Source organism: Microtus oregoni, unplaced genomic scaffold (assembly GCF_018167655.1).
Source record: "Microtus oregoni isolate MIOR12 unplaced genomic scaffold, Mior012 000025F_ref0000491, whole genome shotgun sequence".
Taxonomy (NCBI): Eukaryota; Metazoa; Chordata; class Mammalia; order Rodentia; family Cricetidae; genus Microtus; species Microtus oregoni.
The window spans coordinates 20,497,128-20,520,778 of NW_024543084.1; the positions used below are offsets into that span (position 1 = coordinate 20,497,128).

Sequence of the window (23,651 nt, forward strand, 5' to 3'; positions counted from 1 at the left end):
GCACCCCCTGAAAACAGAAGGGGCCCTGTGTACCCTGAGGCCTTTAGTTGGAATTGGCCTCTGCTCTCAGGAATGGGTGGAGCATGGGTGGAGCTGGCTCTGCTCAGAGTTGCTGGGGAAATTGCAGAGGTGCCGGCTGAAATCCTGGGCTTGGCTACTCACTGAGGCCATGGGCACCTCTCTTCACTCCAGCATGAATCAGAACTAATATTTGGACCACCATTTCACTGGATTCTGTTCCCACCCCACCCCACCCCCAGAGAAGACTGGCTCAGGCCCTCCTCTCAGGACTGAGAAGTGGTCTACAAGGGTCCCTGATGCCAGCCCACCCAAACATTCAGCAGTGTCACTATGCAGATGGTACACATCCTTGCCTTGACTCCTGCTGGGTAGCTGAAACGGTTAGCACCCCACCAAGTCCAGTGTACCCAGTCCCACTCCTCCATGCCAATGGGGGGTGTTCTCTGGCATCTACCCCTGCCTGCCCCTCTGCCTCTTCATCTGGGCAGGCCTCCATCTCCGCCCTACTGGGCCTCTCAGGGTTGGTCAGGATCTCTTCTTTTTCTGAGTTAACTTGACATAACCAGACAGATGGAAATGATAAAATTAGAACATAGCTTTTCTTTGGGGACATCCCACAAACACTGTAGAGTTTTCCAGACAAAAGCAACAGAGTATATAACGTTGGGGGTTGTTGGCTATTCAGAATTCAGAGATGGTTCTAAGAAAGTAGTAAATAAAGGCCAATGTGGGGTAAAGAAAACCTGTGAAGTAGGAGACTGTTGGTGACTCGCGACTCAGTTTGCCATTGCTGCTGTGATCAGTTGACGTTAGCGATGATTCCTGTTTGATGAGGAAGGGCAGGCTGCTTGTTTTCATGCTGATGCCACATTTCTGGGAACCTGCCTTCTCAGAGAGGGTCTCTGCTGCTCCTGGTGGGTTCTGGTTCTTGGCAGGGGAGGGAAAGACCGGGCCTGGGCTGGGGTGACCACTGGCAGAGGGTAGGATGGCAGTGGGTGAGAGTGTATGCAGAGGTGGATCCCTGGCCACAGCTGGATGCTGATCTCAGCGGCTGAGGGGCAGCTGTGCGGTGCCCATGGACAGATGCGCAAGTGCCGGTAGCGTTAATACTGAAAAAGGATGACCTGCAAGAGAAGGGCAACACACGTGGCTGAGCTGGTGCGTTTCCCACCAAGCAGCACAGGGGACCTCAAGGCCTGGAGAACAATGGTGGGGTTCCAGAGCTAAGACCTAAGCTTAAACCCCATCCCTCAATTTACTTCCTGTGAGACCTTGGGCAGCTCACTTCCCTTCTCCTAGCCCGTTTCCTCATGTGTAAGTAGGGATGGCAAAGTCTCTTGAACAAGAGCAGCAGCGGAGAGCCACTGTGTGCTCTTCTCTGGACCCCAGGAACAAAGCAGCACAGATACACAGCATATTGTGACTGTTCTATTATTTGCCATTTTATTAATCTCTGACTTGCCCAATTATGAATTGAGCCTTATCATGTCACAGTTTCAGGCATCCATATCTCCCACATGTAGGGGAGCACTGAGAAGATGTTGATAAGCAAGAGCTGCTGAGTACCTTCTGTGCACCAGGCACCTGTGTGGGCTCTTCATACACACTGCCTCCCATTTCTACAGCATTGTAGGATGGCAGAAACGATTAGAGCCCCATTTAGCAGAGGCAGAAACTCAAGTCACAAGAGGCTAATTGTACTTCAAGGTCTTCTGGGGAGGAGGTGGCTGATCTGGGACTCTGGGTCACCTGACTTCAGAAGGTCATACTCTGCTTCACCCAGCCCCGGACAAAGCATTCCTCTGGGCCTAAACTTCAGACCCCTGGCTTTGAGCTCCTATTAGGAAATAACTCTGGTCAGACCTTTCTCTGCAGGTTGCATTCCTTCCACCTGATGGAGGCCAACCAACCCTGACTTCTAAGACCATTCTACATGCTAGAGCTATGGGATCAGGGTATATGACCAGGAAGAAATGTAGTTCTCGGAACTTAACAGGTATGTGGGGCCAAATGATGTTGTCGTGGACATAGGAAGCTCCACGGTGCTCCAATGATTAGGGCTGGCCAGGACAGCATTAGTCCTTCTTTTTTTTCTTTCTTTTTTGGCTTTTATTTTTCAAGACAAGGTTTCTCTTTGCAGCCCTGGCTATCCTGGAACTCTCTCTGTAGACCACGTTGGTCTTGAGCTCACATACATCCACCTGCCTCTGCCTCCCAAGTGCTGGGATTAAAGGTGTGCGCCACACTGCCTGGCTGCCAGCACTAGTGTGAACAAGTGAACCAGCACCAAGGAGACTCTGGTATCCTCAGAGGTTTCCCAGAAGGACTTGGGAGAAAGCTAAAATTGTCGTCTGTCCCGCCCTACATGTGTAGCCGGCAGACTGCACGCACATGCATGAGCAGCTGTGGCTAGCAGAGGTGCTCAGGAGCTGTCAAGCAGGCCTGACAGCAAGAGGGTAATAGGTCATGAAGGAAGGACACACACTGTACCACAGAGCTTCTGGCTACAAAACTGGGGACACAGCCCAGAGTGAGGGATTCTGGCTCAACAAACAAACCCAGAGGCCAAGAACCTAGAGCCAAGCTGCCATCACCCAGCCTGGCTCATCTTTCAAACTGAACCAGACACAACCACAGCTCAGCTCAGCATATGAGAAACAAAGGCTTTCCTCTGAGCTCAACCCTGTGCACTGCTGCAGCTCCTGACTCAAACCCTTGACTCCAGGGACTGGGCCTCTACCAGTTCCCCTACCTTCCTGGGCCTCAACCACACTGAGCATCAGCGGTCCTTCTAGCTCTGTCTTCTCCATGCCTTTGGACCAGCTGCTCTTTTGACATGGATGCCCTTCTCTTCCCTGCCTCTCCCCTTGAGCTTGTCACTCCCTCTTCTGAATCTTCTGGGGTCATGTTTGTCCCCCATTCTGTCTGCTCCATCACCCTACAATGTAACTGCCCAAAACCTATCTATACCACAGAGCCTTTGAGGGCAGAGGTTATGTGCTCTCCCTGTGCAGTCCCAGTGTCGAGTTCAGCTTCAAGTCAGCACTCAGGAGGCAGAGTCAAGCGGGTCTCTGTGAATTAGTTCAAGGCCAGCCTGGTCTATGGAGTGAGCGCCAGAACAACCAAGGCTACACAAAGAAACTCTGTCTCAAAAAACAAAAACAAAACACCAAAAAGAAAGAAAAAGAGAAGGCCATGCCCACACCAAAGGCAGCTGGGAGATGTCAGCCAGTATAAAGTGCTAACCTCAAGGTTATAAAGTGCTAACTTTATAAAGGTACAGAGTGCTAGGCTCCACAGTCAGCAGTTCTCATCCTCCTGGAGCATGCTCACCACAGTCTCATGCAATGCTACTATACCATCCTGCTGGGCCATCTGGACCCCCACCCTCCAACCCCTGCCCCATGGCGCCCACCTCCTAGGAAGCCCTGTGCACAGCAGGTTTCAGAAAGCAGTGAGGAAGACCTTTCCTCAGGATTGTTCTCTTCCCCAAGCACCACTCATGCTGGCCTCCAGCGCTCATTCCCCCTGGTTTGAGGATCAGCACCTTCCCAAGCCGCCTCTGGGATTCCCAGGCACACCAAGAGCTTCCTGCTTCCCCCGTGATCACCCTACCCAGTTCCACTGAGGACCACCATCACCCAGATGCCTGCTAAAGTCCAAGGTCCCCACCTAGCATCCTTAGGGCTTTGTTTCTCACCACTTTCCCCTCATCCAGGCTCTCCACGTCTGAAATAAGGAGCTGCTTGGGGATAACGGCCTTGAGGACTAACTATTAGAGACGATGTTCCTACCCACTGCTGGTTACATCTAAAGTAGACCTAGCTACTTTCACCTGTGGACAAGATTAAACCAAGCCACGAGATTGAGCGACATCTATGTACCCTTTACTAAATTCAGTATTAATCCTGGAGTGACCAAAGCTTCGCTACTACAGAGAAGGCCCTGCCAGTGGACCCTGGGTCACATGTGGGCTTCTCTTCCTGGGAGCGCTGAAATAAGGAGCTTCTTGGGGATAACGGCCTTAAGGACTCACTATTAGAGACGACGTTCCTACCCACTGCTGGTTACATCTAAAGTAGACCTAGCTACTTTCACCTGTCATTCCCAGGGGGAATGAGCTTCCACCGGCCCTAGACAACTAGGTACTGCCAACACACAGAAGTGAATAGAAAAAAAGGGATACGAAACAGGAAGTGGAACGGTGTAGGACAGAAACCCTCTCCAGAACCTCCAAGCATGAGTAAATTCAGAGTAGGTAAGTAAGATGGTTTCGCTGCCAGTGGGTGGGACAGGGCTACAAGGACAACTTCAGAGAAGTCAAGCACATGAAACACACAACAAGCTGCTCTGATGACTGCCTTGGGGACACACTGGGGGCCTGAGTGATCTGCCACAGCACGACATGGTACCCATTCAGTCACAGGGAATACTGCCAGAAACCCATTCCCAGCAGGAAGGCTCTGACCCACCAGAAACAGCCAGGCTCCATTTACCTTCTCACCCCGGTTGGAGAGCGGCCCATCCATATCGGCTTTGAGGTGGACAGGGGGCGCGGTGTAAGGCAGTCGACAGTGCACCTGCCCGCACTGTACCTGACCTGTGGACGAGAGGATGCCTTGGAGCCCCTTCCCCAGGCACCACACAGGATCCCCACCTGTTGTGTGCTCAGAAAGCTGACGCCTGATCATTAACCCAGGGCTCTAGCTTTGTGGCTTGCCACCTGGGGGCTCTGGGAACAGTCCCAAATGAGTCGGCTGCAATGCTATGTATGTGTAGGACTCTATCCTGTGCTACAGCCCAGCTCACTGGAATGTCAACATTCCTATACGAATGTCCTGAGGCCCTCCTGCAAAGAGGATGTACCCATCTATTCAGATCCTCACCCACACATTCTGATTTCCAGAACATCAACAAGGGCAGGTTATGAACTGTCTCCTAGGAGATCCTGTCCTCACTGCTCTGCTTATAACTGCAGCCCAACAAACAGGCCCGTCTTTCTTTTTTTTTTTTTTCTTGACTGCACTTCATTTTTTTCTTGACTAGCCCTAGTCACCCAACTTACATATAATTTCATTGTTCTTTTAATACTGTCTCTTCATCAACTAGAATGCAAGCTCTATGACATTCCCCATGCACACCTGACCTTACTGGCTTTCAGGTACCTAGGATGGAGCATAGAATTCACAAGGCACTCTTCTTATTTCAGCTTATGCATATGGGTGCCTGGCCTGCATGTATGTCTGTGCACTACTTGCATGAGCTTGTGCCCATGGGGGAACTGGAGTTACAGACAGTACTGAGCGGCTGTGTGAGTTTTGGAAATCAAACCCTTATCCTCTTTTTAAAAATTTTATTTTTATTTTATCTGCATTGGTGTTTTGCCTGTACGTATGTCTGTGCAAGGGTGTCAGATCTTGGAGGTCCAGACAGTTGTGAGTTGCCCTGTGGGTGCTGGGAAACTAAACTAGGGTCCTCTGGAAGATCAGCCAGTGATCAAATTCTGAGCCATCTCTCCAGCTGGTACCCTCATCCTCCTAAAGAGCAGCCAGTACCATTAACTGCTGAGTGATCTCCCCAATGCCTGTGAGGTACTCTTTAAATGTTGGTTGAATGAACTTCCGTACCCTATTCCAACATCTAAAACTGTTGAGAAAAGTTTATTATTGGTTCTGTTCCAAATCTCTCACACATTTCGGCCTGCTTACCACTATAGCTAAGCATTCATTTGCCTGTCTCTTCTGCAGACTGCCCTGCCTGCTCACAATGATGCCTAAACAGACACTTGCAAGCGATAAGTCAGTTGGGCCAAGTTGCTGTGCCTGAGACACCATTCTCTCCTCTGCAGGGTAAGGCAATCCTATTTAATTCTTAAAAGACATTTCTGAACAGCTTCAAATTACTCAAATAACTGTGTCTGTACATTTTCTGGAATCTGGTTGCAATGTTTTTTTTTAATTATTTAAATTAGATTCAAAGCACTGAAATTAGTTGACTGTCAATGGAAGGGCTTGGGTCCACTTCTAAACCCTCTAAGTTCACAGCTTTAACATTTTAGAAAACCCAAGACTTCTTGTCTTCAGTTCACGGCAAAGCAAACGGCTAGGTTGTCCTTTGGTCACTCAGCAGAGGTGCACATGTCCTGACTCCTCTAGAATCAAAGACAAATCTAGGCTTGATCAGCAGAATACATGAACAGAGTCCTGATCCACTCCCGACAGAAGTCACCTAGACCCATTACCGCTCTACACCAAGTGTTAGCTGGCTGCCAAGAGAGTCCCTAGTCTTTGGCACCTTCAGCAAGTGTTTAATAGGTGTTATTCAGGCTGGACATTAAGTCATTGTTTAGAAACAAAAGGGAGAAAGTGTCCCTCCTGGTGAGAAGGTTCAGAAATGGAACTGTCTAGAGACAGTGCCAGCTGGCAGCCTGGCACAGCATAGAGGGCTCTGCCCCTTGCATCCCAAAGCAGCTGATGCTTAGCCTGTACGTGCTAAATGGGGCCGTTAAGTCAGTTATCTCAGTGTTGCCCACAGTACTGCTTTGAGGGGGGCTACCCTCACTGCCCCAGTTCTAACGAATGAGGAAACTGTCTAGCAATCCAGGAAGCTAAGAAATTTGCCCAGTGTCCCCAAGCTAGGAAGGAGCTTCGTAGCTCGATCCCAGGCAGTTACAATGCCACAGTCCACACTCAGTCATTCGAGTTCCTGGAACTTAACAGTAGCCCCTTTGGTTTCCTAGTCTGTGTAATGGAATAATGACCAATGATGTTCAGAGCCTCGGAAGGTATTGCCTCGGGCACAAGGCAGGTGCTCTCTAAGTAAGAGTTTGTCTTTTCCCCTTTAGTTGGAGTTCACAGATGATTGCTTGAGAGTATGCGTGTGTATGACTTTTTTTTTTTTTTTGGTCATACCCAGCTTGAGGAAATGACCCCAAAGGGAAAGAGACTCTGTAATAAGCACCTGCTCAGTAGCAGATTCACTTGGCTCTCAGTGACTGCTTGGCTCTCAGAAATCCAGTCCATACCTTCACTCATTCAGGTTCCAGCTTCAAGATCGTTTCGCCATGACCCACCCACCCTCTAGTGCTCACCGCCCACCCACATCCTACCCTTACTGTCCCTATTGGGACCACTTGCTATCCTGCCCACATGGACTCCAGGAAGGAGGGAGGAGGAAGAGAGGGACAGACTGGGATGGAGATATTTGTCCCTCGTCACTGGAATGTGAGTCCCAGGAGCAGTGCAATTCTGACCTACTTACTGACTCTTCTATCTCAGTGCTAAGAACACAGGAGGCACTCAGAGTACACATTTGATGGATGCCCATGTCACTAAATTCTCAATATCCTTGACAGGCAGTATCGCTATTCTAGTTCACAGATGAGGAAACGGAAGGGTTGGAGGAGAGTCTGCGACTTGTCCAAAGGCCTCACAGCCCTGGGTGATCATGCCATCCTGGCCTCTGCTCCCCAAATGCGCCCATGCCAGGATGCCCTTTGAGCCAGGGTTTGCCCACTTTGAGTTCCCCTAAGTCTAGCCCATCCTTCGGAGCTCAGCTTGCTTAGAGGCAATGCTCCTCTGGCTCCAGCATCCCCACACACTCCCACCTGGCATCTTTCCTATAGGCTGTCCTGCCCCATCCCACGCACATACACAGTGGCTGCTTGAAGTTTTGCTATTTGCTTCCTCTACCAAGGGCCGGACCCACTAAAGAAGAGCGGGGAAATTGACACGCCCCCCATCTTTATCCACTAGTCTTCAGATACCCCCCACCCCGCCAACAAACCGGGGAGCACTTCTCAGCGTCCCCTTCCCCACAGGCCCGGCGGCCCCAGAATTGCTATCACTTACTCTCGATGTAGCCGTGCAGGGTGACCATTCGCGCCCTTTCGGGGCTGCTGAACGGAGAGTAGTGGATGTCGTCGGACAGGGCGGAGGGGAGGCGGGATGGGGGCGCCCCTGAGGGCGGCACCGGGTGCTGCGGTGTATGCTTTTTATGACGCGCTCGGCAGTTCTGAAACCACACCTGGAACGACAGCCTCCGCAGTCTCAGCAATCGCGGAAAAGGGTCAGCCGTGCCGCCAGGGGACCTAGGCCACACTGGAGAGGGTCGGCCACGTGCACCCGCGACCCTCCGCTACGAGCTCCAGCGCTCGCCCCGAGGCCCGCCCCAGACCTGAAGGCCGAGACCCTGGAGCCCCACCTGGATGACCCTGCGGCTGAGGCCCGTCATGTCCGCCAGCTTCTGCAGCGTCTGCGCGTCGGGGTTGTTGTCCTGCGCGAACTGAGCCTGCATAACCTGCGGAGCACACGAGGGCCCTGAGACTTCCGCCCAATCAGAGTCTCGGGGCCCGAGGCCACGCCCCAGGCAGTTCTGCCCGCGCGGCCTCCCGCGGGTCCCCGCAAGAGGCGGTGGAGTCACCAGTCCCACACAGCCACGCCCACTCAGAGGCCCCGCCCACTCGTCTCCGGGCTAGCGGAAGGGTCGGGGTTGCTTACCTGCAATTGCTCTGCGGTGAAAGACGTCCGCGCGCGCTTGGCCGGCTTGGGCTGACTGTCCTGTTCCGAGGGCACTGCCCCCTCCAACGTGAGACCGTTCCCTGGGGGGCGACAGAAGCGGCTGACCACGCGTCCCCATCTCTTCTAGTGGCAGCCTGGAAAGGACCGGGTGGGGGGGAGCTTGTCCCTGGAAGGGTCAGGAGCGAGGTGGCTGGGAGCTGGGATCCCAAGGTCATAGTCCCCAGCCTAGAGCTCTTCCCAATACTATAGCCTTTTTTTTTTTTAAAGAGAGGAAACTAAGGCTCAGAAAGAAGAAAGCTTCTGGGTGGGAACCCCAGATTCTCTATCTCAGATCTGGCGCCTGTCTGACCCTATCGTCCCTCCTAGGTAAGCTGGAGGGAAACCAAGGTGGAGATAAAAACAAAAGCATGCAGTTGCAGAAGCTACAATCCCAATTTCACAGAAACAATGGGAAGGGAAGACGTGGGAAGGTTCCAGTAGTTCCAGTGGCCTACCTCCAAGAGTTTCACTGTGGGGACTTTTTACTTTCGGTATTTCAGTGCCTTTTTCTTTTCTTTTCTTTCTTTATTTCATTTATTTATTATTATTATTGGTGTTTGGAGGCAGAGTTTCTCTGTGTAGCCCTGGCTGTCCTGGAACTCTCTCTTTAGACCAGGCTGGTCACTAACTCATGTAGATCCACCTGCCTCTGCCTCCAGAGTGCTGGGAGTGTCTGCCACCACGCCCAGCAACTTTTGAAGTATTTAAAAGAATTACATTTTACCTTCTCCAAAGTATGGTTTACTAACTAGAACATATCTTAGGTACTGTCTATTTTATAGAACGTTTGCAGCTATGATTATAAACCAGCAGATATATTCTCATTTTAATACTTCATTTTTCTGAATACAAAAATAATACACTGTTCTTATCAAAAGCCCAAAACTCTGGCAAGCACTGAGAAGGGGAAAGTTACCAGTGACTCTGCCACTCAGGGATAACCTCTGCTCACAATTTGTTGTAACACTTTAATGGGGGAAAGAACTATGCAGAAGGGAAAAACTATATGTACAAAGAACAAACTGGGAATGTAAACAGGGAGTAACGACATCTCGAAGTTTTCTTAACTTTCTCCTCATTTTTCTCCTCATTTTTCTGTAATGAATGTGGGTGTTGTTTTGTTTAAAAGCGATGGCTAATGCTGATGGTGGGTGACCAGAAGCCCCATGTTCAAGCTGTCCTGCATAGGATGTCATCTGCAGACCATGACTAAGGGTGGCCCTGGGTGGTCCAGGAGTGAAAGGAGCCTGTGGTTTACTGATTAACCATGGTGTAGAGGAAGCTCTGACTCCTGAGTTTCCCACCCAGCTCCACTGCCGACTTGTCCAGCACTACAGGAAACTTCAATGTGCCCCAAGTTCAGTTGCTCCCCATTTAGCTACTGATCCCAGCAGGGGAAAGTGATGACCTTGGGTGAGGCCATGGCCAGGAACTGCTGGTCCCTGACTAGCCCTCCACTGGTACCCAGACATTGAGGTAGGGAGGTCCATGCTCCTTGAGAGGAGCTGTGCAATATTAATATCCCAAGAAAATCAGTCAGCTTAAGGGCTACTGTGCCTATTTTTTTAGATGGGAAAAATGAAACAGAGACAAGCACATCTCAGGAGTCTCCTGGCTCTTGAAGGGGTTCTGGAGCATAGGGATGAAGTATCATAGTGTAGTGTGCTATGTTATGATAGTTAAAACACTGGGCTTTAGGGCTCCAGCAGACCTTCTAGACGTAAATAACCTCTGCTTCTTTCCTAGCTACGGATAGCACAAAGCTCCTAAAAGTGTTGTAAGGACTTACACAGCCAGCCACATTTGAGAGCAGAACTATGCTGCCTCTGCCCACAGATCCACTAGGGTCCCCCACCTCCCCTTATACATCACCCCAACCCCCCTGGCATGCTGGAAGATTTTCACCCTAATCCTGAGATAGCTGTCTTAGAAAGGTCATAATGTCAGAGCCAGAGGAGATTCAAGGAACATTCTAGACCATCATCTAGATATCTTGCACAAATGTAGGGCAGGAAAAATCCCTTAGAGAAAAAGGAAAACCTCAGCTGTTGGCATTGTATGGTGGAGCCCTGTCTTCGAAACCTTTATATTCAGAACCCCTGATCCAGGATGAGCCACCCTTAGCCTCTGGCTTCCTGTGACCCATAAGGACGTGGAAAGGACTGCCCAGATAGCTGGCAGGTGGGGTAGGATGCTCCACAGGCCAATGCGCTTGTAGGCTGCTGCGTGCAAGGACCAGTAGAGACCACACAAATGGAGCCAGAGCGCATGCTCCACGTGTAACCTCCCCGCGCCCGCCCCCCAATCCACTTTCAGATATTTCAAGGACCGCTCAGCAGGTACAACTGTGCGGACCATACCTAGGTGCTAGGGATGGTGGGAAAAGGCTGGGAGTAGGTGCTGGGTAGGACGGGTTGGGTACCATTCTCCGCGGCCCTCTTGAGGTTCTCGATCATGGTGTCGTAATGGATGCGGCAAAGCACCTTCTCCTCAACCAGGCCGAATTCCTCCCCGGTGGACAGCTGACGCTTGCAGGAGAAGCAGGCGAAGCAGGCCAGGTGGTAGGCATTGCCGCGCGCCCGCCGCACCCAGTCACTGGCATAGATTTGTCTGCCACATCGGGCGCACTTGGTTCCAAATCGGCTGTGGGATAAAGGGGGACAAAGTTCAGAAAGTCTCCCACTCTATCGCTCAGGGCACTCACTGCCCTGGGTTCACGTGGCAATTACCCTACACTTGAATCCTTTACTCCCGTGCATCCAAGTCCCATCAAGAAGTGATTGAGAGTGAGATTTTTATTTTCTTCTTGCTTTACTGAATCTCTCAAATATTCTCAACAATCACTTAACATTTGTATATGTGTTCATTATGATATTCTATGTGTGTTAGGAAAACCCTACAGTACAAAACAGGGAAAGTTTTGAGCATTGCCTGCCTTGCAAGATTCTAATGCTTCACAGAGTTTAGTCTCAGTTCTCATTTTGCAGAAGAAGAGATCAGGAATCTAGGACCTAGGACAGGCTGAGTCACACACCACACAAGGACAGGGACCCTAGCAGGCCTGACTCCAAGAGGAAGCTTTCCTCAGGATACATCTGCATGCCCTCACTGACTCTGAGACCCCACAGATCATTGAATTGCTTTTACTTCTTATTTTCCTTGATCTGAGCTATGAAGATGACCATAGCAATGACTGCTACTATGAGCTTAGTGCCTTGCAGTCAACCCAAGCAGTCCTGAACTCTGGAGCCCATGACATCCTAATACTAATTGGAAAAAAAAAAGTCTAGATCAAATGTTCCCTTGTCCCTTATGTCTTCTTTTCATTCTGCATGTCTGTTTGTCACTTCCCCTCCTTTCTCTGCTATTTTCATGGGGGCTTTTAGGCTGCTACAGCCTGGATCCCAGGCTGGGAGTCCCTTGAAGTGCTACCTCACCTGCTTAAGCCTGTCTCCTCCGGTGCACACTCTTATCCAGGAAGCAGGACCAGCAATCACCCAGCCCTCCAGCGTGGATATCAGACCCTTACATTCTCACCCCTCCCCACTGCTGTCTTTCCTGGCCTGGTCCCCATCAGGCTCCTCTCTCTGCCCCATCTGCACTCCGCTACTACTTTCCAGGATTGGTGTCAATGTATCATCCACAATGAAGTCGGCAGCTAACATTTTAGCATGAACACAGAATCTTGTCCCCTGACCTGCTTTTAAAGTCTCTGGTGGCTCCATGCTATCCTTGGGGTCTAGTCCAAGATGCTTTGGATTTACAAAACCCAACAGACCACATCCTCCTCGGGCCACCTCTTTCCTAATCTTCAGTATCTCCCACCCTGAACAAGCCACAGTTGAAGCTCATTTTCAGTCCTTTCTTGTTCTCTCCACCCCCAACATTTTCCCAGCCCCAGGCCTTTGCAGGTTATTCCTTCCCCCAGAGCCTACCACCAGTTGCTCACACCACCAGCACTGATCACGCTGTTCTTTAAGTGTCTGGATCTTTGGCTTGCCCCTTCTGTCCTTGGCATTCTTGGAGATGGGTTAAGAATACCCAAAGGATTTGTGTTTCTGTCTCCAAGGCCAGCACCTTTCCTCTGGAAAGCACACTCACACTGCTGTGTGTGGATAAACAGCCCAGCACAATTCACTCCAGTCACACCGTGGTATTGCCTGTTTTGACAAATTCAAGTTATTGGCTGTTGGAAATGCTGGAATGCAGCGTATTCATCACCTCGGACTCTCTCACAAACTCCACAACATTAATCTCTGGTACAAAAGGAGTCCAGAGACTCTGCCCACGCCTCTAGGTTTGCTCAGGCTGAGCTTCAGCCCTTTGCCTAATCAAACACCTACCCCACCCAAGTAGATGCTTTTCGTGACCTCAGAAATCATGGCTTCTTTGTGGGGGTGTCTAGAACAGTTTGTAGTCTCTATTCCTAATCCCTCAGAAAATGGAGACTCTGTCAATATCCCACCCCCAGTTCTGCTGGTGGTAGCCCCAATGAAACCGCTTTCTGGCCACCCATGGGAGGCAGGCTTTATTGTTTGTACTTTGGGATGATGGAACAACCAGCCTTTCCCAGAGCTTTTGCTTCCTGTTAAGCACACCCCTCCCAGCTCAGTGCACCCCATCATCTTTGCTGGAACCAGTGAACTACAGACTCCAAAACTTATTATCACCCCTGGAGTCAGAGATTCGAAAACCGCAGTTGACTTATTCCGCACAACACAGAGTTCATGGTGGCAGCTGAGGTCCTCTCGCGGTGCTGAAGGACTTAGGAGCAGCAGGAATGGAAATAAGGACACCTGGCATCCCAGAGAGGGACAGTATTGACCTTGGTCTAATGTTGGCCCAGTCCTGAAGTAAATTCTGAGAAGTGCCAATGGGAGATGGAGGAAAGGCAGAGTAGGGAAGGGCTGGCAATCCGAGCAGCAGCCTTTGGCTGTGGTCCTCTGCACCCAGCACACGCGATCCCCACACTTGACTCCATGGGATCCTGGTCCCAGTCTCCCAGGGACTCACCGGCTTTGGTGCCTACCGAGATAGGTCATAGTACCCCCATCCCCTCGCTCCAGGGTAAGTGCCGCCAGTAATCCACTCGCCAGCAACATTCACACCCTCTGCACATAACTTCAAATGCTGTCTTCAGCCCTAAACTGAAGCGCCACAAATTGGCCCAGTCAACCAAACCATCCTCCTCCAATTAGATGCATGGAGAAATGGTGGCTGTGTTTAGATGCATTGTGTCCCGAGATACAAAGTCTCCCCAAGAAAGAGCGACGGGAAGCTACGATCCAAGTCTGACAAACCTACAAATTTCTGCCCGACAGGCTTCGAGAGAGAATCCAGCCGGTCTATTCCGGAAGCAGCGAAAATCAGCGTCGGCGGCAAAGACAACGAAACTTCAAGAAAGGGATGCTTGGGAGCTGTGGAGGGGTTGCCTAAGGGTTTGGGGGATGATTCTACTGACACCCCCGCTCACGGTGTGAGATCTGAATTTTTTGCGCTTCTCCACCAGGGTTCCAGCGCGGGGACGCGGAGACGGAAAGGACCTGACGAGCTTTGAGGATGGAGAGGTGCCGGACAGAGGAGTACCAACAAGCCCTCTCCCCACAGCGGAAAGCAGAAATCCGGTTAGCCGGTTTTGTAGGCGGAACTGCACCCTTGACCAGGTCAGACTCATTTTCCAGTTTTCTAGACCTACTTCCCCTGGACACATTGAAGATGCTCATATTTGTTGGGTGAAGGAGCCTCTAAAAAAAAACCCAAGCCCTTTGGAATTCCTTTCCCCACCTACTAAACTGCTTCTACATGGGGAAACGAAGCTCAGGGTGGGGTCTCTTACATTTAAGACGGAAAGAAACTGGAGTTCACTTATTTTGAGTTTTAGACGTTCAAGACAGAAAGCCATAGATTTCTTGAGGTGAACAGGGAGGATTGAAAGTGAAGCCCTTCTTCCCTCCCCTCCTGTCCTTTCTATCAAAACCCTTAAAAAGAAAAGGGTTGTAGAACCAGCAATTAAAAGGTTAAACAGCAGCCTAAGCCTGACTGGAGGTCCTGGCCCTAGGCTCCTTCTTTCCCAGCTCTCTCCATCCCCCCCCCAACATCTGTCCCCCAACAGCTGGTTGCTGCTGGGCCTCTCTGCACGTGGTGAGGGGCTGGAGTCCAGGCTCTTAGCCTCCCCTGGGACCCTAGCTTTGAGGAAAGGGGCTGAAGTCCAGAGACAGAGCTTGGAGTCAAGGTGGAAAGCCAGAGAAGACTGCCTCCCCCCACCCCCCACCCCCAACCAAGAGTTGTAAGCCAAGCAGAGAATAGGAACTTCAGTTAGCCCTGGATCGCTAAGGCTCTCAGCCGCATCCCTATAACTCTCTGTTTCCCATTGTCAAAGAGAAAAGGGATAAGGGCCAGGGTCCTTGGTCTCAGGAAAGTTGCTAGTTACCAACTTCTGAAAAGATTACTTCTGTTCTGCCCCTGGGGCCATACAAGCATATAGTGGGTGCTCTTTATGTGAATCGGGAAAATTGATGAGAATCAGGGCGATAGCAGAGAGAGGTCTTTGCCGTGACTATGTGCCTTACAATTGCAGAAAGTGGCAGCTGTATCTTGACTGTAGAAGAGGCATAGGGACACTTAGAGGTAGAAGTTTTAGAGCCAGGTGGCTATGGTGTTTAATCTGAGCATTACCACTTATTAGTGAGCCTATCTTATTCCTCAGAGCTTTAGTTTCCCCTCTCATAATGTATCATACTGGGTGGATCACGTGATTAAATGAGATACAGAATACAGATAAGAGGTTAGGTAGCCTCACTGTGTGCTCCCAATCATTGGGCAACCCTGGGCTTTTCTCCTAGCACACTGGTCTTCTTTGCCTCTAATGGGCACAATGTTCTAGGAGACCACAAGCGCTCCGAGGGCAAGCAGACCATGGGGCAACAGCTGCAGGTAGGCACACTGAGCTGCTCTGGGGTGTGTTTGTTGATGGTAATGGAAAAATGAATGCTCCACAAAAGGAATATGAGACCCCCTCCACACACACATACACCAAAATCTTCTTCAGTTCATGTGTGTGTGTGGGGGGGGGGAAACACATGCATTGGGGGTAGTTTCAAGCCCCCCACTAAAAAAGTACAGAAATTAAAGCAAACCCCACTTCCTCACTTCCTTGTTGGTGATTTTACATTTCAGCCACATCTTGCCAAAAGTAGCAGGGAGGTGGAGAATCAAGTTGAACTCACAATGGCTGGTGAGTTCTCTGGAGAAGAAAAACTGAGGCCAAAATCTCCAGAAACCTGGCCAAGGGCACATCATGGGGGAAACCAACTTCCCCCCACAAGTGAAATAAGTCCAAAGCAGCAGCCGACTCGCCAATTCCCCCCATGCTTTGCAACTTCCCTCCCTGCTGAACTTGGAGTTTTCCCCCCCCCCCCGACCTCTGTCTAATTTCTGAGCCATCAACACCCCACTCTGCCAATGGAGCCTGAAGAAAAATCTACTAATGTTAGGGAAGGGGAAGAGAGGAGATAGAATCTGGGATAAAACCCTTTTGTGGGGACAAGGTCAGAGGCTAGACACTCTTGGGAGCCCAAAGTGTCCACTCCTTGGGACCCTGGGCATGCTCTTCCTCACCGGTCTCCTCTGCCCTGTTGGAAGCTCTTGCCTCCCTTTGGCAGAATACTTCAGTCCACACCCCATCAGACCCTTGACCCTGGTTCAGGAAGCAGAGGCCTGGAGGAGCATGTCTGGCCTTCTCTTAGCCCCAGTTCTTGAGCGGGAATTCTGCCTCCCACACACCATTATTCAACCCTCTGGGAAGAGTCTCTGTTGCTGCTCAGGCAGACAATAGTTCTTGCCTGGTGCTCTACAGCCTTCTCTCTCCCTGTCGTGGGTTTTATTATTTATTATTACTGGTGAGGCTGCCAGAGATGACTTGCGCCTGTATGGAGACTGGCAGGGAGAGAAGGGATCTGAAAATTCCCAGCTCTACCCTCGCTTTTGGGCAAAGTGAGCTTTATTCACGCTATTTTCTTAACTTAGGATCTGGTTTTGTTTTGAGATTGCCTGTCATTGGAAAAGGGATATCAGTTAGAACCTCTTCCCAGAAATGGCCCAGCTGGACAGGCTGGGGAAATGCCAACACAGGTTCAAGACTGGCACCCAGCCTGCCAATGGCCATAATGGCTATAACTGAAACATTCATATTCACTGCCATTCATGAGCCTTTATGGAGACTGCTCCCTCTTGGTGGCCTCCTTGGTTCAGGAGACCATCTTAGGAAAGGAACAGAGCAGAGAGGCTGTGGCTTGCCCAAGGTCATAATTAGCCTCACAGAGCTCTATCTCCTGCCTCTGCTCAGGTTGGCTGTGCATGCCATCCACCACCCTAGTTCAGTGGAACAGGGATTGGTGGGGGCTATAAATGATGGGATCAAGAGCCTAGTTTTGGCGAGTCCTTCAAGCTTTTGGAGAGCATGACACCCAAGGAGTCTCAAGTCAGCATGTAGAAAATGGGAAGGAATTCCGACACAGGATAAGGTTGGTAAGATTATCCCGGCCCTTGTCATCAGAACAGCCAGAAGAAGGCACCTGCCCAGCCATTATTCTATAATGCAAGGCCTAGACACTGGCTTGGTGGGTTCTTGAGCTCCCTGGTAGCTGACTTGTTCAAAGGGATCCCAAACAGTTTTCTCCCCTCTCCCTAATAGGAGTTAGGCCTAGAGCAGAAAGTGACTAAAAAACAGCTGTAATATACATTTTCTGTCCAAACTAAATCAATAAAACATCAGACAGAGGAGCTCATCCTTTTGTTCCACACCACACAAGGCATACATGCACAGCAGTGTTCGGCTGAAAGCTCTGTCTTCACACCCACCTTTACCCCTGGGGGAAAATGAAGTCCCAATCCTCTTACCCCAGCTTGCCCTCCCACATCCCCATCCAGATGTGCCCCCTGTCCTGAGCACCTTGCAAACCACGGGGGCCGGCCGGGCACGCACAAAGTTTCCATAGTCACGCGCAGGACCTATGCTGTCATGGCTCACTTGCGAATAGCAAGGCACACGTTTTTCTATAACGGAACATACCCACTGTCCATATGCCCTGACCCTGCTCAATGACATGTCTTCAGCACCACTGCAGATTCCAGACCGTATAGACTCCCTGAAGGGCAGGCAGGCAGAGCACCCCCACCCACAACATGAAGGAAAAGGCTGCTTCTCCTGGTTTCTTGGAGAACTGCAGTCCCACATGCTGCTAACTTCCCCCTAGGTTCAAGGACTTCTTTCCAGGTCCCTGGAGGTTCAAAGAGTCTGAGGGTGGCCACCCACCACATTCCCTGACTTATAAGCTTTCTGGAACCGAGGTCCTCCCTGGAAGATTGAATCAGGCAGGACTTCTCTTGAAAGAGAAGGGTGTGTGTCTGTGTGTGTGTGTGTGTCTGTGTGTGTGTGTCTGTGTGTGTGTCTGTGTCTGTGTGTAGGGGAATGTATATCATAGGGCAGCTTTATCCACTTCCGGAAAACATTTGAAAGAAGGCATTGCTCCGAAGAACCAATTCCACATCATTCTCCAGCAGATTCTCTACTTCCTGCCTAGATCTGGCAAATCCTTCGTCGTGCCCCTGGGCACTGCCTTGACCTCGACCCGTGGCCCGGTCAGCAGGCGCCTGCTGTGTGCCTACAAACTAGGGGCCTGCAAGAGTTTGAAAGGTCAAGGCCCTGCGAGACCACGCAACCAGCAACGATGGATCATAAGCCGCTAGGGAACATGCTTTCGGTACCGCAGCAGCACAGAGTGTAGCCAGGTAGAATGTAACGCCGCGCTCTGAAAGCGAGAGCGGGTCTGGGGGCCCAGAGCTAGAACCTAAACCTAGGCAGGGCTGAAGCCTGGACAGAAACGATGGCCGAGCAGTGGGGGGAACAGGAGTCTGGGACCTAGTCATGACCCAGATTCAAAAAGCGATCACCGCATAAGTTGAGGCAGAGGCAGATATCGAGGTTGGTGCCTAAGATTAAGTGCCAAGGAGCTGGGCTAGCGTTGGAGATGTGGCATTGGAGCTTGGGGCTGGAGCAGATATGAGCCCCAAACCGAGAGCCAAGCAAAGCTAAAACAAGAGTCCCGAGCCTAACTTAGGATCCCTCCCAGGACAGGCCACGGCACAACTTGCTTTCAAGTTGTAACTAAAGCTAGAGATGCAGACGGGTGGTGGCTAAGAGCCGGACCCATCCCGGCCAGAACCACGGACGTCAAAGCTCGATAAATCACAACTGGAACCCGAGACTCTGAAAAGACCACAGACCGAGCCAGAACCACGACCGGGGTCCGTCAGACTGCAGGAACCCGAGGCAGATCGTCCACCCGAATTCGTGCTAGTACCGGTTCTTTATCTGGAGCCTTCTGTTTAAGCAGACGTGCAGAGCAGGAGGGCTAGGCCAGTGCCCCAGCCACGTTTTGCGCTCGGGACGGCAGTGCTCAGGAATGGGAGAACACAGGCCACACTAGTAGCCTAGATACGCCTGTGCTAGACCTGCGTGCACCAGCACTTCCTGGCCCAACCGCCGCAGCCTACCTGAAGTAGTCCATCTTGCAGTAGATTTCCTTGTTCTTGATGTAGCAGCTATTCTGCTGCCTCAGCGATGTGCGACACACGGAGCACTCGAGGCACCGCACGTGCCAGATGAGGTTGTTGACCTGGGGAGGGGGCGGAGGTGGAGGGGGGTCGGCTCAGCGCGGGCCTCTTTCACTCCCGCCCCCAGCCTCCCCAGCCTCATTTACAGAGAGAGACACTGAAGCTCAGAAGGGGCGTATGGCTTGCCTAGTTTTCTTCTATAATACGGAGGCTCAAGGAAATTGAAATACACTCTATTTTCTAGTTGAAACGCAGGGCAAAAGGAGACCTCCCACACTTGACCAAAGCTGCTCAATCCATCAGCTGCTGAACTAGGACGCCAAATAAAATGGACCTGGCAAGGGCGTTGCTTCCCTGCGGTCCCCAGGATTTTGCTGCAGTTCACGCTCGCCGACGTGCAGGCAACACCTATCCTGACTCACCTTGAGCAGATACCGGTCCAGAATCTCGAGACCGCAACTGGAGCAGATATTCTTGCCTGCAGACGGTACGGAAGAGGCGGCAGAAGGTGGCGAGCAGACAGACGGTGTGCTGGGCGTACATGGGGAGGCTCGACCTTCGTCCTTGTCGAGAGCGCCTGCCAGGGCCTCGGTGTCTGACTGAGCCTAAAATGGGAAAGAGGAAGCGAAGCGCACTAAGTCGGACACCCAGAGTTGCCGTAAAGACAAATCTGGTTCCCTTGCGCACCAACTGGCAAAGAAATGTGCCAGGGATGTCTCGCCCTAGGCTGGAGGACAAGAATGAAAGGACCTATTGGAGAAGAAGGGGCGGCCCCCAACTTTTAACACAGTGTATCCTGGGTGCAGAAAGTAGCCAAAGACCACATTCCAGGCCAGAAAAAGCAAGGTTCAAAGAGAGGCGGCTCCTATCGGCAATTCTCCAGCGCAGGGGTAGAGGTTGATAGCCAGAAGACTGAGCCAGAGATGCCCTGGCCTGTGTTCTTGGGGGAACTCGGGGCCGAAAGCAGAGCCGAAAGGACTCACCATGGCAGGCGGCGCGGTCCCTTCAAGACAGCGGGTGGTCGCTTTGCAGCCGGACCCTGGCTGGGCCATCACCTGGGGGAGGGGGAGGGAATGCAGGCGACGGCGGCTGATGAACTGGCTCGGAGCTGTCAGAGCCCAGCGCCTCCCCGCGCCTGTTATATAAACCGGCGGCGAACAATGAGTCCTAACTTTGTAGTGGGCATTTAAAGCCCTTCCCCACAAAAGCGGTGTCTCTCTAATGAAGCAATTTGAATTTGGATTGGGTTTTTTCCCTCTCTCTCCCCCTCTCCCTGCACTTAACCCGTGGCTCTTGAAGTAATCGCTTAGTTCCTTTGCAATCCAAGCCTCTGAGGGGGGAAAAAAACACACGCACACACACAAACTACCTGCAATTAGAAATTGTCGTGAATGCCCAAGATAAGAGGTAGCCAGAGTGTCAATTCCAACTGTCAATCAGTGAGATCCATCAGGCCGCCCAAAGAATTGCAAATTTGATTTTTTAATGGTAGTAATTAAAAATCGAATTTTTTTCTCCCTTCACCCCTCCCTTCTCCTACTCTAGGCACAAAATGCAAAAAGGAGAAAAGAGAGAAAGAAAGAAAATAAAAAGGAGATGGGGGTGGTGGTGGTAGTGGTGGTGGTGGTGGTTGAGAAAAATAAAACCCAGAGCACTGGGAGCATCCGCCCTCCCGCCCGACGCGCGCCGCGAAATTGAAGCGGGGATATTGACACCGATTCAAACGCCTTTGGAAGGGCCAGTCCAAGGGAAGCCTGGAGCCAAAGAGGGCGAGATCGGCAAATGAAATGAGGCCAAAAAAGAGAAAAGAGAGGCCTCCTGGAGGATGAAAGAGAACCCTCCAGACTCTCGGAGCGCCCGGGACCGGCCGGGCGTCGGGATTCTCAGCGTTGCGCCGGCACAACCCCTGGCGCATCGGCGCTATCAGCGCCTATTCAGACGGACAATACTGGCCTCGCCTCCTCTTGATTCGCCTATGTCTTTGCTAAATCGCTTTTTGAGAAATTCCTCCAACATTTGCATAATGTGTTCCCGCTTTCCGCGACCCCCCCCCCCCCCCGCACCCGCTCGCGCGCTCTCACACTCGCAGGCACACACTCCTCGGGCTCACCCAGCACCCCTCCTCCCTGCTACTGCCCGCCACTGGGCCCGGCGGATCTGAATCTGGTTCCCGCTGGCCTCGAGACCGTAGAGGCTCACCCACTCTCCAGTTAGCTCACCTGGTCAGTGGCGGGGCCGCCCTCCGCCGGCAAGCGGCAGCCCTCGGGCAGTGCCGGGGCGGCGCTCTCATGCTTCCAGTACATCGGCACGGAAGCGGAGGGCTCTGCGGGCGCACAGCACCGCGAGCGGCGCGGAGGGGGGCCTCGGGCGCCCTGGGGGCAGAGGCTGCTGAGAGAGCTGGAGAGCAGAGGCTCGGGCCCCGCAGCCCGGGGCCCAGCCTCAGCCCCCGCCCCCGGCCTGAACGCAGTCCCGGCCTCCCTGGCTGCCGGCGCCACTGCCTCCTCCGAAGAAGGTCCCGACAAACTTGGAGAGGTCCCTGCAGCTGCCTTTGCGGCTGCCGCTGCTGCCTCCTCCTCCTCTTCCTCCTCCTCCTCTTCCTCCTCCTCCTCTTCGTCCTCCTCCCCTTCCAGCTGCGGCGACGACCGCCCTGCCGCTGGAGCCCCGCTCCGTTCAAGATGAGTCATGCGTGACCAATCCCCTCCCCGCTAAGAAGAGCGAGACACTCACAAGGAGGCAGAGACTCAGAGACATACACACAGAGAGACACGCTGAAACTCAGCGCTACAGAGAGACTCTGGGAACATGCTAACATACAAAGACACTGGCGGGCTTACATCCTCACAGCTCCTACTACCGCCTCTCCCTCAAGGGCACCCACTGCCCTCGCACAGCCGGTTCGTAAGTGCGAGAGGAATCCGTGGTCAGCCCATCTGCAGAGCTGGATTCCATGTGAAGCCACACTCTGTTGATACCGTGCCGAGCCCGGCACATTTGTGTACATGTGGCTGCAAATGGTTACCTGCTAACACCAATCCCTCAGATTCCGGACATCTCCACACTCCTCACTCTCCTGCAAAGATAATCTCTGCTCCAGAACAACCAGAGCCTATACTAGCTCCTAAGGACTGACTAGAACGGAGGTCAGAACAGAGTGTGTTGGTGGCAGTGGGAGGGTAGTTCCCCTAAGGAATTGCTGGGGACATCCACCTTCACTTCGCTTCGCTACACTTTCTACCTTCTATGGTGCTCTAGCAATATTGAAAGTTAGGGAAAGGCAGAGACCTAGACATGTAGATAGGAGGCACAGCCCCCCAAACACAGAGCCCTCAAACTCAAAGATCCTTACACTGATAAACACAAATGACTGCTATAAACCTCAGTCTCCTTCTTCACACACAAACTGTGCAAAAGAAGTGTGTAAATATGTATTCTCTTCTTTTAAAACGTGCACACTCAGATTTAGACCCAGCCTGCATAGCACAGCAACCCACCCATCACAGAGACCACCATCTCCGTAATTGTCCTCATTTACAGATGTAAACAGTGTCCCACAATCACGCTTATACTTGTACACACAGTCATATTCAGGAGAGTCCCGGCTCCCACAGAGCTCCAGATCCCATGTAACCTCTTGTCTGTTATCTGACATTTCCTACTATGCTCTGCATTTTTACAGGTGGTGACCCAGGGAAACCAGGCACCAGGCTTAAGGGAAAGCAACGTACACTTTTGCGAAGAACATCATTCCCAGCTGTCAGTCTCCATCTGCACAAGAAGGCATAGCCCGAAACACACATTGAGAACCTTTTCTATACACCACCACACACTAAGAACCCATCTCTGAAGCATCAGAGACGCCTATCAGTCCCTTCCAGCAGAAACAGCCCTAGCTATTGGCATCAGCCCTAGCTAATGGCATCAGCCCTTGCATTCCAGTGATTTCTTGCTCTCAGGTACAGGCATTTAGAGAGAAGGGTTCTGAACCACTCTTTTACACTAAGGAAAACAGATTACACTTTGGAAGTAGGTAAGGTGTGTACATGCACACATATGTACACGTACACACTTCTATTCTTGGATACTTTAATCTGGAATAGGCATTAAAATGCTCTCATTTTCTGTGTGAGGCAGCATTCCCTATGGCACCCATTTTACCCATTTTAAATTGAGGTTTGAAGAACTCATGACCATCATAATGCCACATGGCTATTAACTGCCTGAGCCAAGAACTCGAAACCAGATTCACCTACAGAGCTTATGACCTTGATTTCTATGCTATACCCATGACTATGACCACTCATGGTGAGCATGTCCACACACACACACACACACACACACACACACACTTTCCATATTTTGTCAAAAATATGGATATGACTTCTGGCTCATTAGCAAAAACAGAAAAACAGCAGTACTACTGTCTTTGTATCTCTCCTCTCCTCTCCCTTCTCTCCTTCT

The 23,651-nt window shown here is 51.4% G+C and overlaps 1 protein-coding gene across 4 annotated transcripts; it reads right to left on the reverse strand.

The window, feature by feature from the left end:
* Positions 1-272: 272 nt before the first annotated feature.
* Lhx6 (LIM homeobox 6) lies at positions 273-21,985 on the reverse strand. Of its 4 annotated transcripts, none has more exons than XM_041674656.1 (10): positions 21,413-21,985; positions 20,177-20,248; positions 19,616-19,798; positions 19,134-19,255; positions 11,002-11,222; positions 8,520-8,620; positions 8,224-8,319; positions 7,872-8,046; positions 4,518-4,621; positions 273-1,145 (listed from the first exon to the last, which is right to left on the reverse strand). In XM_041674656.1, the coding sequence occupies exons 1-10, from the start codon at positions 21,875-21,877 to the stop codon at positions 1,125-1,127; spliced, it is 1,560 nt and encodes a 519-aa protein (XP_041530590.1). In that variant the 5' UTR covers positions 21,878-21,985; the 3' UTR covers positions 273-1,124. The 4 variants fall into 4 exon arrangements, with proteins under 4 accessions (XP_041530590.1, XP_041530592.1, XP_041530591.1 ...); XM_041674658.1 differs by having other exon boundaries at positions 20,177-20,328; positions 21,413-21,549; XM_041674657.1 differs by lacking the exon at positions 4,518-4,621 and having other exon boundaries at positions 21,413-21,983.
* Positions 21,986-23,651: the final 1,666 nt, after the last annotated feature.

Coding starts and splice junctions, on each gene's coding strand:
- Lhx6 (XM_041674656.1), bottom strand. CDS start 21,877: ATGACTCATCTTGAACGGAGCGGGGCTCCAGCGGCAGGGCGGTCGTCG. Junction 8,621..11,001: donor CAAGAGGGCCGCGGAGAATG/GTACCCAACCCG, acceptor GTCGCCCCCCAG/GGAACGGTCTCACGTTGGAG. Junction 4,622..7,871: donor CCTGCACGGCTACATCGAGA/GTAAGTGATAGC, acceptor TCTCGTCCACAG/GTCAGGTACAGTGCGGGCAG.